Source organism: Hemiscyllium ocellatum, chromosome 3 (assembly GCF_020745735.1).
Source record: "Hemiscyllium ocellatum isolate sHemOce1 chromosome 3, sHemOce1.pat.X.cur, whole genome shotgun sequence".
In the NCBI taxonomy this organism is placed as follows: Eukaryota; Metazoa; Chordata; class Chondrichthyes; order Orectolobiformes; family Hemiscylliidae; genus Hemiscyllium; species Hemiscyllium ocellatum.
In genome coordinates this window covers 12903171-12918791 of record NC_083403.1, presented here as the reverse complement: position 1 = coordinate 12918791, position 15621 = coordinate 12903171, and the positions used below count along the sequence as shown (strand labels likewise).

Below are 15621 nucleotides of genomic sequence, written 5' to 3'. Positions count from 1 at the left end.
AACAAGTGAAAATGCTCCAAAACCATTTAAAAGAGAAAAAACACATAACTTACAGTTCCATCTTCCATGAGCTTGAGACAGGAGCCAAAGTCTGCCAGCCGGATGTGCCCATTTACATCCAGTAGAATGTTGTCTGGTTTGATGTCCCTACAAGCAAGACAAGAACAAAAAGTTAATCTCCAGGCCAAGTATCAACTACAGTAAACTGATTCCATTTCACTCAAAAGAGATGTGCCTTACAATCAGTGGATACATTTCCTGCTGTCTCATCCCAACCTGTCAGCACCAAACAAATTGCAGCTTTTATTATTTTTTAAGTTACATACTTTTTTTTTAAGACTAATACAATGCAAGTCCACACAGGTCATATGCCGAATGTAGCATGTAGGAGATCCAACAGGACAGAGTAGACGTTACATTATTGATGTACTTAACATGAAACTCTACCTTAATTCTGTGCAGAGGCCAAAGATTCCATTTCCTGGTCGCCTGAGACTTTCACTGCATGTATAGAGCATGACAGCATGATAGACACTACATGCTTTCTTCTAGTTTCCACTCTACAGCTAAAGGACTAAGCCAACTGGACAAGAGTTTGACTTGGTTGGTGTTGTGGCACATAAACAGCCACCACGGAACCCACTATGGCCCCATAAAGAAGGGTCCTGGTTTCGAACCACGAGCAGCTAAGGAGATTGTAGGCAGTGAAAGTGATGCTGTTTGTTAGTTCTGGCAATTAAGGCTCAGTGGAGCCCTTGGGAGCAGAGGAGGCAATGGAAAACCACTGGCTCTCTGCTTGAGAACATCAGGGCTCAGAAGAAGCCCCAGGAGCCATTTATAACTCAATACAGCCCGTGATGTACAGAGCATTGCTAGCTTGGAGATATGCATTTATCTCGGTTACGCACTGGATTGCAGCCTAGGCAATCCAATGAAATGCAGTCCCAGGCAAACAGACAGGACCAATGAGGAGAGAGCTCTCACTGAAGCAGTATGATTTTGTGCAGTCTTTGAGGAATTCAGAGACCAGATTTTTGAAAGCAGAAAGTTGAAGTTCTTCGTGAGGGAGAAACATTGCTCAAAGGTTTTGTAACAAACTTGATCACTGACATGCAGATGGATAGTTGAGAAAATTCATAGGATCTGCCTTGGTTACATCTGCCATCTCAGTGTGGTGTACTAGGGCACAGTTTGTCTGTTTAGTTCATATTTCCTTGTGTCAATTCTGGATGCTTAGTTACAAGATAGATATTGTAGATTATTTTACTTTTCTGACTTGTTCAGTTCAAACAATTATTCTTGGTTGTTTAAAACCATGGTACTGTATGGCTTTATTCTCTTCATAATTGCCTAGAAAAAAGTTGAAAAGAAAGTCTTGAGCAGATCATAACTAAAGAGGAGAAAGTGAGGTCTGCAGATGCTGGAGATCAGAGCTGACTGATCACTCACACATTTTCAGCTCAGATCATAACTAAAACCCAGGGATCTGATCTGGGCCATAACATACTGATCACATCTTCTAGAACGTTGCAGACACAAAGCTGGATAACGCCTGTCTCTAGATATTACTGATAAGAAGTCGATCACTGTATAAAAATAATCAGATATATTAACCTTCAATGAAGACATCAAACAGATGTGCATATAATAATACTTTAAATAAGGACTTGATTGGAGGATGAATGTTATAGAAAATAACAACAAGCAAAACGCTCACCCAAAAAGGAAATGGGAAATCAGACAGAAGTTCAGAATGCAACCAACTACTCGTTCTAATGGCTGTATGAGATGATTGCTGGTACATTTTAAGAGTTGAATTACTACTTTTCTTAGATTTTCCAAAATACTGAAGAATTGTCCAAAAATGTCATTTGATAAGAATCTATTGAAGCAATGTTTTTAAAACACAAACAACAAACAAGACGAATGGAGACAACTCCACCTTACTAATCTGACTTCATTCAAAAGCCTCAGAAAGACCAATGCCTTCAGCCTTAAATTTACCTTCCTTGACATTTTCAACCTCATACTCAACAACCTGTGTTTACATAGCATCCTATGAGGAGCAAACCTCACTGCTGTTCTTTCTGCAATGATGTTTCCCTCCTCCTGCTGCTGGGTTATAGGATGTTATTGCACAACTGCAGGAAATTCTTTTGGGAAAGGATGATTAGTCCGAGGTTGTGGTCCACATTGGTACCAAAGACTTAGGTAGAGATACAAATGAGGTCCTGAAAACAGATTTCAGGGAGCTTGATAGAAGATTTAAGAGCTGGACCCATAAAGTGGCAGTCTGAGGATTACCCGCAGTCTTCAGTGGGGTTGGCTAAATGGACAGTCATTTGCCAGATGAATTTCAATGCAGAGAAATGTGAGAGAATGCATTTTGGTAGAAGAAACATGGAGAGACAATACCGGCTCAATGGTTCAACTTTGAGGGGAATACAGGACTAGAGGGACATCGAGGTTGAAGTGCATGATTCTCTGAAGCTAGCCAGGCAAGCTGAAATAGTTGTTAAGAAGGCTTATAGGATCCTTGGGTTTGTAAATAAAGCTATAACGTATAAAAGCAAGGAAGTGATGCAACACTTCTACAAATCACTGGTCAGACCACATGTGACTACAGTGGATGTTGAAGCCCTGGAGAGAGTTCAAAGCAGATTTACTAGAAAGATACCAGGAATGAGAGATTTCAGACACAAGGAAAAATTGGAGAAATTGGGCTTATTCTCCTTGGAACAGAGAAGATTAAGAGGTGACCTCATAGAGAAACTCAAAACTATGGACAATTTTGACAGGCTAAAGAAGGACATTCTCTTTCCATTAGTTGGTATGGTCAGTAAGTAGAGGTCACAACTTCAAGACTGTCAGCAAGAGTGTCATGAGGAAAATCTTCTTTACTCAGAGAGCTGTTAGGATTTGGAATTTGCTAGATGGGAGAGTGTTGAAGGCAGATTTTATAGGAGGTTTCAAAACAGAGCTGAATATGCAAGTGATAAATTTAGTGGGCTGCAGGGATAGGCCTGGAGAATGGAACTAGCTACGTGGCTCTTTTGGGAGCCAGTTGATCAGTATCCTATGCACTATGAAATTTGATGATGCAGTCCCACACACTGGTGATCACAGAATTAGGAGAATTTAGTGATTGAATATGTGGCTAGAAGGCTTGTTTAGGAGGGCAATTTCTGGGAAAAGTGGTCCTGAACAAGACAATCTTACAGGGAGATGTGTTAATGCTGTTGGGGAGTTTTTAAACTAGACTGGCAGCGAATGGGAAGTTGAGGGCAAATTCAGATCAGAAAACAGGAGTCAGAAACGTTAACAAATGAGTTTGAAAAGACAGATGAGGCAGAGGTTAAAAATATACAGCAAAGGAATTTAACAGCGTTAAAACCTACATATGCAAACATAAGAGCAAACGTCAGTAGATTTCTGAGTAGAGAAACAATCAGTTGGGACCATTCAAACATCAACTGAAACACTATAGCAAGAAAGGCACAAAAACCCTGAAATGTATTCAGGATAACAATTTTAGCCAGCATATATCAAACTCAAGGAAAGAGCATGCAACTCTACAGGTGGAAGCCTCTGGAATAAATAACAAAGACGATTGATGAGGGTACTGCATGTTGTTTACATAGATTATAGTAAAGCAATTGGCAGAGTCCCACATAGCAGACAGGTCAGAAAAATTATAACTCAGAAGACACAGGAAAAAATTGCCTGTCAGATTCATAATTGGCTCAGTGCCAGGAAACAAAGGGCAACAGTTAGTGGATATTTCCTACAGGATTATAAATGTTAGGTCTCTTGTTGTCTTTGGTATATATAGTCATAGAATCATACAGCATGGAAACAGACCCTTCAGTCCAACTCGTCCATGCTGACCAAGTTTCCCAAACTAGACTGATCCTAAACTAGCATTTGGCTTACATCCCTCTAAACCTTTCCCATTCATGTATCTGCCCACTTCTTCTGGCAGTTCATTCCAAATATGAACCACCCTGTGTGAAAACGTTGCCCCTCAGGTTCCTCTTTCTCCTCTCATCTTAAAAATATGCCCCCTAGTTTTGAACTTCCCCACCCTTTGCTATTTAGGAGAAAAAAAACCTTTGCTATTCAGCTTTCCTCTGCCCCTCATGATGGTACAAACTTTTCTAAGGCCTCTCCTAAACCTCCCATGCTCCAGTTAAAAAGAGTCCCAAGCTATCCACCCCCTCACTATAACTCAAACCTTCCGTTCCTGGCAATATCCTGGTAAAATGTTTCTGATTTATCTCCAATTGAATAATATCCTTTCTATAGCAAGGTTTGTGAAAGTTTGTAGCTCAGGTTGAGGTTTAGGGTGTAGGTTTGCTCGCTGAGCTGTAGGTTTGATATCCAGACGTTTCATTACCTGGCTAGGTAACATCATCAGTGGCGACCTCCAAGTGAAGTGAAGCTGTTGTCTCCTGCTTTCTATTTATATCTTTCTCCTGGATGGGGTTCCTGGGGTTTGTGGTGATGTCATTTCCTGTTCATTTTCTGAGGGGTTGATAGATGGCATCTAGGTCTGTGTGTTTGTTTATGGCGTTGTGGTTGGAGTGCCAGGCTTCTAGGAATTCTCTGGCATGCCTTTGCTTAGCCTGTCCCAGGATAGATGTGTTGTCCCAGTCAAAAAGGTGGCTTTTTTTAATCGGTGTGTAGGGAGAGAGGGTCGTGTTTTTTGTGGCTAGCTGGTGTTCGTGTATCATGATGGCTAACTTCCTTCCTGTTTGTCCTACCTAGTGTTTGTGGCAGTCTTTGCATGGAATTTTGTAGATGACGTTGATTTTGTCCATGGGATGCACTGGGTCTTTTAAGTTTATTAGTTTTTGTTTGAAAGTGTTGATGGGTTTGTGTGCTATAGGGTTCCGAGGGGTCTAGAAAGCAGGAGAAAAAAGCTTCGCTTCACTTGGAAGTCGCCACTGATGATGTTACCTAGCCAGGTAATGAAACGTCTGGATATCAAACCTACAGCTCAGTGAGCAAACCTACACCCTAAATCTCAACCTGAGCTACAAACCTTCACAAACCTTGCGAAAACCTATAGGCGCAACACGCTACAACTGGCCCGAAGATGGGAAAGGAATGCCATCCGAGAGAGTTCCACCCGCGAACAACTGTACTTCCTGCATGAATGTTTAAGAAAACAGGTACTGCCAATATGTCTCCAATATAAACCGCCGATAAAAACACCTCAAGCCAGAAGTTTAACAGAACAAAACGGCCGCAGAATGCTCCGAGAACTAATCAATGACGCCCACCAGAGACTCTGAAAGTACAACCAGGAAATTGCGCGTCAAAAACCGTTATTCAAATAAGCAACAAATCAAGAATGGACAGATGTTGTAGAACGAGCCATAAACACCAAACAACGACAAACACAGATAAAGAAAAATCGGGACCTGAAGAAAAAACTTGACAAGCTCACAAAAAAAAAGACAAAACCAATAACACAGGGGCATGGATAAAGAACTTATCAGACCGGACCCTATCAGATACAGAAGAAGCGGTACTAGTCAAAGGATTAAATTTCAATTACCGAGACGCTGACAAGAAGGATTTCCTAGAGGCATTAGAGACCACATTGAAGGACAACAATCTCACGGAAGAAACACAACAAACGATCAGACAGACAGTTGCACCTACTCTGAGCTGAAAGAGGGCAGGAAACAAACTGAACATACAAGAAAAGAAAGCCCTAGAAAACCTCAAAAACCATCGTTACATTACCTGCTCACAGTCATCCTGAACAGAAGGGACTACCTTGAGAAAGCCAATGCACTACTCGCAGACACCAACACCTACCAACAGGTGGCGCTAGACCCGACCCCACAATTAGGAAACAAAATTACATATCTCCGAAGCAAATTACACAATTCCGAACAATTAAACAAGACGGAATTCCAGATAATGAAACCCAACGGGACCAATACACCACGATTCTACGGACTACCAAAAATCCATAAACCAGGAGCCTCCTTCAGACCTACAGTCGCACTACCCAGAACACCAACTTACAGACTGGCCAAAGAACTACACGCAAGACTGAAATACCTAGTAGAAGAGTCACAGCAATCCATCCACTCCACCCAGGAATTCCTAAAAATCATCAAAAACACCAAAATAGAGGAAGACGGAGCAATGATCTCATTCGACATAACAGCACTGTTCACCTCCATCAACATCGACCTGGCAAAGGAAACACTCATCACACTTTTTTAGAAGAGATCATCACACACACCCCAACCACCATCAATCACATTACCAACGAAAACATCATGAAGCTAGTGGACCTGTGCCTCACCACCCACTTCACCTTCAACAACATAATCTACAAACAAACCAACGGCACACCCATGGGATCTCCACTATCAGGATTCATAGCAGAAGCGGTAATGCAAAGACTAGAACAAACAGCCCTACCAACCATCAAACCAAAAATCTGGGTCCGCTACATAGAGACACCTTTGTCATAACAAAATGAAACAAGATAGAAGAGACATTTAACATCATCAACAACACCCTCACAGGCATTAGGTTCACCAAGGAGGAAGAAACTGACAACAAACTCACATTTCTGGATGTCACAGTCGAAAAGAAAGGACAACGGAGAACTACAAACCTGCGAATACAGAAATCCGACACTGACCAAATACTTAACTACACCAGCAACCATCCCAACACACACAAACAAAGCTGTATCAGAACACTATTCCAATGAGCCACCACACACTGCAGCACAGACAAACTACGCAAAACAGAGGAGAACCACCTACACAACGTATTCAAGAAGAACGGATACTCAAAAAATACAGTGCGCAGATTCCTCAAGAACAAACCATGACAAGCAGACCAAACACAGCTAGAAACCCTAACCACTTTACCATGCATCAAAGAAGTCTCAGAAATGACAGCCAGACTACTGAGACCCCTCAGAATCCTAGTAGCACATAAACCCACCAACACTCTCAAACAAAAACTAACAAACTTAAAAGACACAGTACATCCCATGGACAAAACCAACATCATCTACAAAATTCCATGCAAGGACTGCCATAAACACCACGTAGGACAAACAGGAAGAAAGTTAGCCATCAGGATATATGAACACCAGCTAGCCACAAAAAAACACGGCCCTCTCTCCCTCGTAGCCCTACACACGGATGAAAAAAGCCACCTTTTTGACTGGGACAACACATCTATCCTGGGACAGGCTGAGCAAAGGCATGCCAGAGAATTCCTAGAAGCCTGGCACTCCAACCACAACGCCATAAACAAACACACAGACCTAGATGCCATCTATCAACCCCTCAGAAAATGAACAGGAAATGACATCACCACAAACCCCAGGAACCCCATCCAGGAGAAAGATATAAATAGAAAGCAGGAGACAACAGCTTCGCTTCACTTGGAGGTCGCCACTGATGATGTTACCTAGCCAGGTAATGAAACGTCTGGATATCAAACCTACAGCTCAGCGAGCAAACCTACACCCTAAATCCTTTCTATAGCTGGGCAACCAGATCTGAACACAGTATTCCAAAAGAGGCCTCAGCAACATCCTGTACAACCTCATCATGACATCCAACTCTCATAGTCAATGTTCTAAGCAAGGAAGGCAAGCATGCTAAATGCCTTCTGAACCACCCTGTCTACCTGTGATGTAACTTTCAATACATTAATAATTTAGACTTAAATCTGGGAAGCAGGATTATGCAAATTACACAAAATCTGGCTGGTTGTTTGATAGCAAAAAGGATGACTGTAAGCTACTGGATGATATCAATGATGTGATTAAGAGGGCGGAAAACTGATAAATGGAATTCAAGTTGAAAAAATGTGACGTTAAGCATTTGAGAGGGTAAGCAAAGCAAGGTGAAGCACAATAAATGGAAGAGTATTGAGAGAGGTGGAGAAAGTGACAGACTGGAACCCATGTCCACAGAACCAGAAAGTGGCAGGCAGGTAGGTAAGAAAGCATGTGGAATCTTTTCCTTCACTGGAGTAGTTGCTGAACACAAAAGTAAGCGCCCAATGTGGGAGCTAAATAAGACACTGGTTAAGCCACAGCCAGAGGCTTGTGTACAGTTTCGATCACCACTATGTGAAGGATTTAATTGTTCCAGTAAGAGGAGATTTATAAGAACATTGTCAGACCTTGAAAACTGCATCTAAGAGACTAGTGTTATTTTCCTTAGAATGATGAGGCTAAGGGGTGATTTAACTGAGGGATATAAACTAATGAGGAGTTTGACCAGAGCGTACTGGAAAGACCTGTCTCGCCTAGTGTTAAATCAATTACCAGAGGCATCGATTTAAAGTGATTAGTAGAAGGATATGAAAAAAAACTTATTCACCTTGGGAGTTTCCTGTTCAGTTTGGTGGTTAAGACAAAAGCTTTCACCTTATTTAAAAGGTATCTGGATTGGCACCTGAAGCACTGTAGCCTGCATGATGGAACAGGTTCTGGAAAGCGGGATTAGAATAAATGGCTAGTTTATCCAGCCAGCGCAGACACAATGGACCGAGCAGCTTCTTCTTGAGCTATAACATTTCCGTGGTTCTAATAGATTTTAAGAGAGTACCAGCTCAGAAATAATGGCAGCAGGTAGGGTAGTTTCTTTTTAATATAAACTGACATTGCCACGGTTATGACCTTCCAACTTAAACAAGATTAACAAAATTGACCTGAAATCTGACTGCAAGGAAGAATGCTTCCAGAAGCTTATGTATCTAAAAGATTCATAGTATTTATAATCTCTTGATTCACATCAGCAGAATAATATAATATGTTAGATAGACAAGTCATTCACATTCAGGTTTTCCATCATCCCATTAGTCCATTAAAGCAACATCTGGTTATATTTATAGAGTGGAGAAAAAATAATTGAGTAAACACTAACACATAATTACTCTTATGGCATAATAACTATTTCTGGCTTCAGGACCCAACAAATGAACAACTCCTTAAATAGAAACCATACTAAATGTTGGCAGTCAAGGCTAAGACTGTTAAATAGCATTGAAGTATGTTTATATAAATCGTATAATTGTGTCAACATCAAAACTGCAGCTTTTTTTACTCTCTCGTGGGACGTGGGTGGTTGATGGCTGGCCCAGCATTTATTGCCTGTCACTAGTTGCCCTTGAGAAGGGGGTGGTGGTTGAACCACTGCAGTCCATGTGTTGTACATAGAATATATTAGAAAACTTCACTGCGAACATACAGAGGCAAACACAAGGTATCAACTTCACAAACATCCAAACAACACACCTCCCCAGTTTCTAATTTGAATTTATACAGCATTTGTTTTATATTTAGTGAATTTTAAGTTATTTCATTTAGGAAAAGACAATAACATATTCAATCTTTCTGATCAAAAGTAACCTCCTAACTCCAGTTTACACACTGATTTCTAAAGAAACTTCTAATATAGTTAAATTTCACCCAAATTGCAATCTTAAGAATGGATCAATGACTTTAAATCAGGCATTGTACTATACTGTATTAATTAGCACAATGCATTAGAAATCTAATGCCAGCACATATGGTCCGTAAAATTTAATTAGAAATTCCTAGATAACAGTTTGCTTAAAATTGGTGTGCTGCATTAACACCCCCCCCCCCCCCCCCCCCCAATTGTGATTCTTATGGTTTACAACGTGATAGGTTTGTGGAATTATAAAAAAAAGATAGAAAGCGCAACTTCCATCCAAAAATCAGCCAAATTCAAACATCACTTCACCTGAAGGCAAATTTGATCAAAAGAAAATTGCTCAAAAATGCAGGATATAATATTAATCACAGGTGTAACATGACAGTGTCAGGAATGCTGAATCATGTCCAGCAGAGATTGAATGCTAGAACCACTAAATAAATGTAATTAAAATAACAAAGCCTCCCTGGGAAGCCAGGGAGGAGATTGATGAGCCTTTGGCTTTGATCTTTATGTCTTCATTGTCTACAGGAATAGTGCCAGAAGACTGGAGGATAGCAAATGTTTTCTCTTGTTCAAGAAGGGGAGTGGAGACAACCCTGGAAATTATAGACCTGTGAGCCATACTTTGGTTGTGGGTAAAGTTTTGGAAAGGGTTATAAGAGATAGGATTTACAATATCTAGAGAGGAATAAGTTGATTAGGGATAGTCAGCATGGTTTTGTGAAGAGTAGGCCGTGCCTCACAAATCTTATTGAGTTATTTGAGAAGGTGACCAAACAGGCAGCTGAGGGTAAAGCAGTTGATATGGTGTATATGGAGTTCAGTAAGGCATTTTGACAAGGTTCCCCATGGTAGCTATTGTACAAAATATGGGGGCATAGGATTGAAGGTGATTTAACGGTTTGGGTCAGAAATTGGCTTGCTGAAAGAAGACAGAGGGTGGTGGTTGATGGGAAATGTTCATCTTGGAGTTCAGTTACTAGTGGGGTACTGCAAGAATCTGTTTTGGGTCCATTGTCATTTATATAAATGACATGGATGAGGGTTAGTAAATTTGCGGATGACACTAAGGTCGGTAGAGTTGTAGAAAATGACGAAGGATGTTGAAGGTTACAGAGATACATAGGTAAGCTGCAGAGCTGGGCTAAGAAGTGGCAAATGGAGATTAATGCAGAAAAGTGTGGGGAGATTCACTTTGGTCGGAGTAACAGGAATGCAGAGTACTGGGCTAATGGCAAGATTCTTGATCGTGTGGAGATCTCGGTGTCCAGGTACATAGATCCTTGAAAGTTGCCACCCAGGTTGATAGGGTTAGATTAGATTAGATTAGACTTACAGTGTGGAAACAGGCCCTTCGGCCCAACAAGTCCACACCGACCCGCCGAAGCGCAACCCACCCATACCCCTACATTTACCCCTTACCTAACACTACGGGCAATTTAGCTTCGCCAATTCACCTGACCTGCACATCTTTGTGACTGTGGGAGGAAACCGGAGCACCCGGAGGAAACCCACGCAGACACGGGGAGAACGTGCAAACTCCACACAGTCAGTCGCCTGAGTCGGGAATTGAACCCGGGTCTACAGGCGCTGTGAGGCAGCAGTGCTAACCACTGTGCCACCGGGTTGTTAAGATGGCATACAGTGTGTTAGCTTTTATTGGTAGAGGGATTGAGTTTCGGAACGATGAGATCATGCTGCAGCTGTACAAAACTCTGGTGCAGCCACATTTGGAGTATTGTGTTCAGTTCTGGTCACCGCACCAGAGGGAGGATATGGAAACTTTGGAAAGGGTTCTGAGAAGATTTACTAGGATGTTGCCTGGTATGGAGAGAAGCTCTTATGAGGAAGGACTGAGAGACTTGAGATGGTTTTCGTGAGAGAGAAGGTTGAGAGGTGACTTAATTGAGACATATAAGATAATCAGAGGGTTAGATAGGGTGGACAGATGGCAATGGCTAGCATGAGGGAACATAGCTTTAAATTGAGAGGTGATGGATATAGGACAGATGTCAGAGGTAGTTTCTTTACTCAGAGAGTTGTTGGGGCATGGAATGCACTGCCTGCAATAGTTGTAGACTCACCAATTTTAAGGGCATTTAAATGGTCATTGGATAGGCATATGGACGAGAACAGAATAGTGTAGTTTAGATGGGCTTCAGATTGATTCCACAGGTTGGCGCAACATCGAGGGCTGAAGAGCCTGTACTGCGCTGTAATGTTCTATGTTCTAAATTTTCTCATAGTTCTAAAAGTAGAAGGGAAATTATACTGAAAATTGTTTATGGCTAAGGACATTTAAAAAGACTGAGTTTGAGAATATACTGCCTCAACAATAGAAATGAAATGTACAGATTTTATAATTGGTCAGACCATGATTGAAGTACACGTTCAAACCACTGCATGATAATAGGTCCATAAATGCACTAGAAGATGCAAAAATAAATACACCGACACACACACACACACACACACACACATATATATATATATACATACACACACACACATATATATGTGTGTGTGATTGAAGGATAGTCAAACTATGGCATGATAAAAGGTTTAAATGTGCTTTGGCAGATGTGAAGATAAATATACTGAGGTATATTACATACCACCTCATTGTCAAAACAAACATAACAGTTACTCCATACTCTGTATTTCTAAACCATCAGTGTTAATCCATTTAACATAGTGTATGGGGGAAATTAGTCAATGGATTTTAGCAAAGAGCTATGACAGCAATGGGGAGGCAAGGGCCTACATTATCGCTAGACCGTTAATACAGAGACATGGTAATGTTCTGAGGATCCAGGTGTGAATCCCACCACGGCAGATGCCAGGTACAAATCCATCTGATTCACTAAGGCAAGGAAACTACCATCTTTACCTGACTTGCCTACATGGTTGACTCCTAACTACCCCTCTGGGAAACTGGGGAGGGGCAAGAAATGACCTCATGCCGTGATTGAATAAGGAGATACAATAATTAACTTTCCAAAATTCTAGAATGTGAAAGCAGAGGGAAGAATTACAGAGCTCACAATACCCATTGAACAATTTAACTGGTGTCAAACACACCCTGTTATCAGTGTGTTGGTTTTGAAAGTAAGTATTTATTCTGAGAAAGAATAGTGAACTAACCCTCAGATAGAGTCATAGAGGTGTACAGCATGGAAACAGACCCTTCGGTCCAACCCGTCCATGCCGACCAGATATCCCAACCCAATCTAGTCCCACCTGCCAGCACCCGGTCCACATCCCTCCAAACCTTCCTATTCATATATCCATCCAAATGCCTCTTAAATGTTACAATTGTACCAGCCTCCACCACTTCCTCTGGCAGCTCATTCCATACCCTCTGCATGAAAAAGTTGCTCCGTATGTCTCTTTTGTACCTTCCCCCTCTCACCCTAAACCTGTGCCCTCTAGTTCTGGACTCCCCAACCCCAGGAAAAAGACTTTGCCTATTTACCCTACCCATGCCCCTCATAATTCTGTAAACCTCAAAAAGGTCACCCCTCAGCCTCCAACGCTCCAGGGAAAACAGCCCCAGCCTGCTCAGCCTCTCTTTATAACTCAAATCCTCCAACCCTGGCAACATCCTTGTAAATCTTTTCTGAACCCTTTCAAGTTTCACAACATCTTTCCGATAGGAAGGAGACCAGAATTGCACGCAATATTCCAACAGTGGCCAAATCAATGTCCTGTACAGCCACACCTTGACCTCCCAATCCCTGCACTCAATACTCTGACCAATAAAGGAAAGCATACCAAAAGCCTTCTTCACTGTCCTATCTATCTGCGACTCCACTTTCATGGTGCTATGAACCTGCACTCCAAGGTCTCTTTGTTTAGCAACACTCCCCAGGACCTTACCATTAAGTGTACATGTCCAGCTAAGATTTGCTTTCCCAAAATGCAGCACCTCTTTGCTGTCTACTACACCTCCAATTTTGGTGTCATCTGTAAACTTACTAACTGTACTTCTTATGCCCGCATCCAAATCATTTATGTAAATGACAAAAAGTAGAGGACCCAGCACCGATCCTTGTGGCACTCCACTGGTCACAGGCCTCCAGTCTGAAAAACAACCCTCCACCACCACCCTCTGTCTTCTACCTTTGAGCCAGTTCTGTATCCAAATGACTAGTTCTCCCTGTATTCTGTGAGATCTAATCTTGTTAATCAATCTCCCATGGAGAACCTTGTCAAACGCCTTACTGAAGTCCATATAGATCACATCTACTGCTCTGCCCTCATCAATCCTCTTTGTTACTTCCTCAAAAAAATCAATCAAGTTTGTGAGACATGATTTCCCACGCACAAAGCCATGTTGACTATCCCTATTCAGTCCTTGCCTTTCCAAATACGTGTACATCTTGTCCCTCAGGATTCCCTCCAACAACTTGCCCACCACCGACGTCAGGCTCACTGGTCTATAGTTCCCTGGCTTGTCCTTACCACCCTTCTTAAACAGTGGCACCACGTTTGCCAACCTCCAGTCTTCTGGCACCTCACCTGTGACTATCAATGATACAAATATCTCAGCAAGAGGCCCAGCAATCACTTCTCTAGCTTCCCATAGAGTTCTCGGGTACACCTGATCAGGTCCTGGGGATTTATCCAACTTTACCCATTTCAAGACATCCAGCACTTCTTCCTCTGTAATATGGACATTTTTCAAGATGTCACCATCTATTTCCCTACAGTCTATATCCTCCACATCCTTTTCCACAGTAAATACTGATGCAAAATACTCCCCCATTAGTATCTCCCCCATTTTCTGTGGCTCCACACAAAGGCCGCCTTGCTGATTTTTGAGGGGTCCTGTTCTCTCACAAGTTACCTTTTTGTCCTTGATGTATTTGTAAAATCCCTTTGGATTCTCCTTAATTCTATTTGCCAAAGCTATCTCATGTCCCTGTTTTGCCCTCCTGATTTCCCTCTTAAGTATACTCCTACTTCCTTTATACTTTTCTAAGGATTAATTTGATCTATCCTGTCTGTACCTGACATATGCTTCCTTCGTTTTCTTCACCAAACTCTCAATTTCTTTAGTCATCCAGCATTCCCTATATCTACCAACCTACCCTGACAGGAATATACTTTTCTCTGGATTCTTGTTATCTCATTTCTGAAGGCTTCCCATTTTCCAGCCGTACCTTTACCTGTGAACATCTGCCCCCAATCAGCTTTTGAAAGTTCTTGCCTAATACCGTTAAAATTGGCCTTTCTCCAATTTAGAACTTTAACTTTTAGATCTGGTCTATCCCTTTCCATCACAATTTAAATCTAATAGAATTATGGTCGCTGGCCCCAAAGTGCTCCCCCACTGACACCTCAGTCACCTGCCCTGCCTTATTTCCCAAGAGTAGGTCAAGTTTTGCACCTTCTCTAGTACATACATCCACATACTGAATCAGAAAATTGTCTTGTACACACTTAGCAAATTCCTCTCCATCTAAACCCCTAACACTATGGCAGTCCCAGTTGATGTTTGGAAAGTTAAAATCTCCTACCATAACCACCCTATTATTCTTACAGATAGCTGAGATCTCCTTACAAGTTTGTTTCTCAATTTCCCTCTGACTATTGGGGGTCTATAACACAATCCCAATAAGGTGATCATCCCTTTCTTATTTCTCAGTTCCGCCCTAATAACTTCTCTGGATGTATTTCCAGGAATATCCTCCCACAGTTGGGCCAACAGTCATCCAACATCATGTGACTGCCACATGGCCATTGGCTAGGAGGTGTTAGACAGGTGACTGAAGTAGCATTGATGCTCAAACCCTAAAACAAGGAAAATTACCAGGGATAGGAGGGGAGGAAGGGGAAAGAAGATCCGAGGAAGTGAGCCACACCATTTTTTAAATCATTTGTGGGATGTGGGTGTTGCTGGCTGGGCCAGCATTTGTGGCCTTTAGTTGCCCTTGAGAAGGTGGTGGTGAGCTGTGTACTTGAACCACTGCAGTCCACCTGCTGTGGGTTAAGTCACAATTAGGGAGGGAATTCTAGAATTTTGACTCAGCGACGGTGAAGAAACGGTGACATATTTCCTAGTCAGGATGGTGAGCAGCTTAGAGGGAAACTTGCAGCTGCTGGTATTCCCATGTATCTGCTGCCTGTGGAAGTGATGTGGATCCCCTTGAGG

At 41.9% G+C, this 15621-nt stretch overlaps 1 protein-coding gene across 3 annotated transcripts in view; it reads right to left on the bottom strand.

Moving 5' to 3' along the window:
- Positions 1-15621, bottom strand: part of LOC132830661 (serine/threonine-protein kinase MRCK alpha-like) — a 565530-nt gene that overhangs the window by 200429 nt on the left and 349480 nt on the right. For all 3 annotated transcript variants that reach the window (XM_060848487.1, XM_060848489.1, XM_060848488.1), the window contains exon 6: positions 54-147. In XM_060848487.1, coding sequence (XP_060704470.1) covers positions 54-147 — 94 coding nt within the window. The remainder of the gene's footprint in view (positions 1-53; positions 148-15621) is intronic.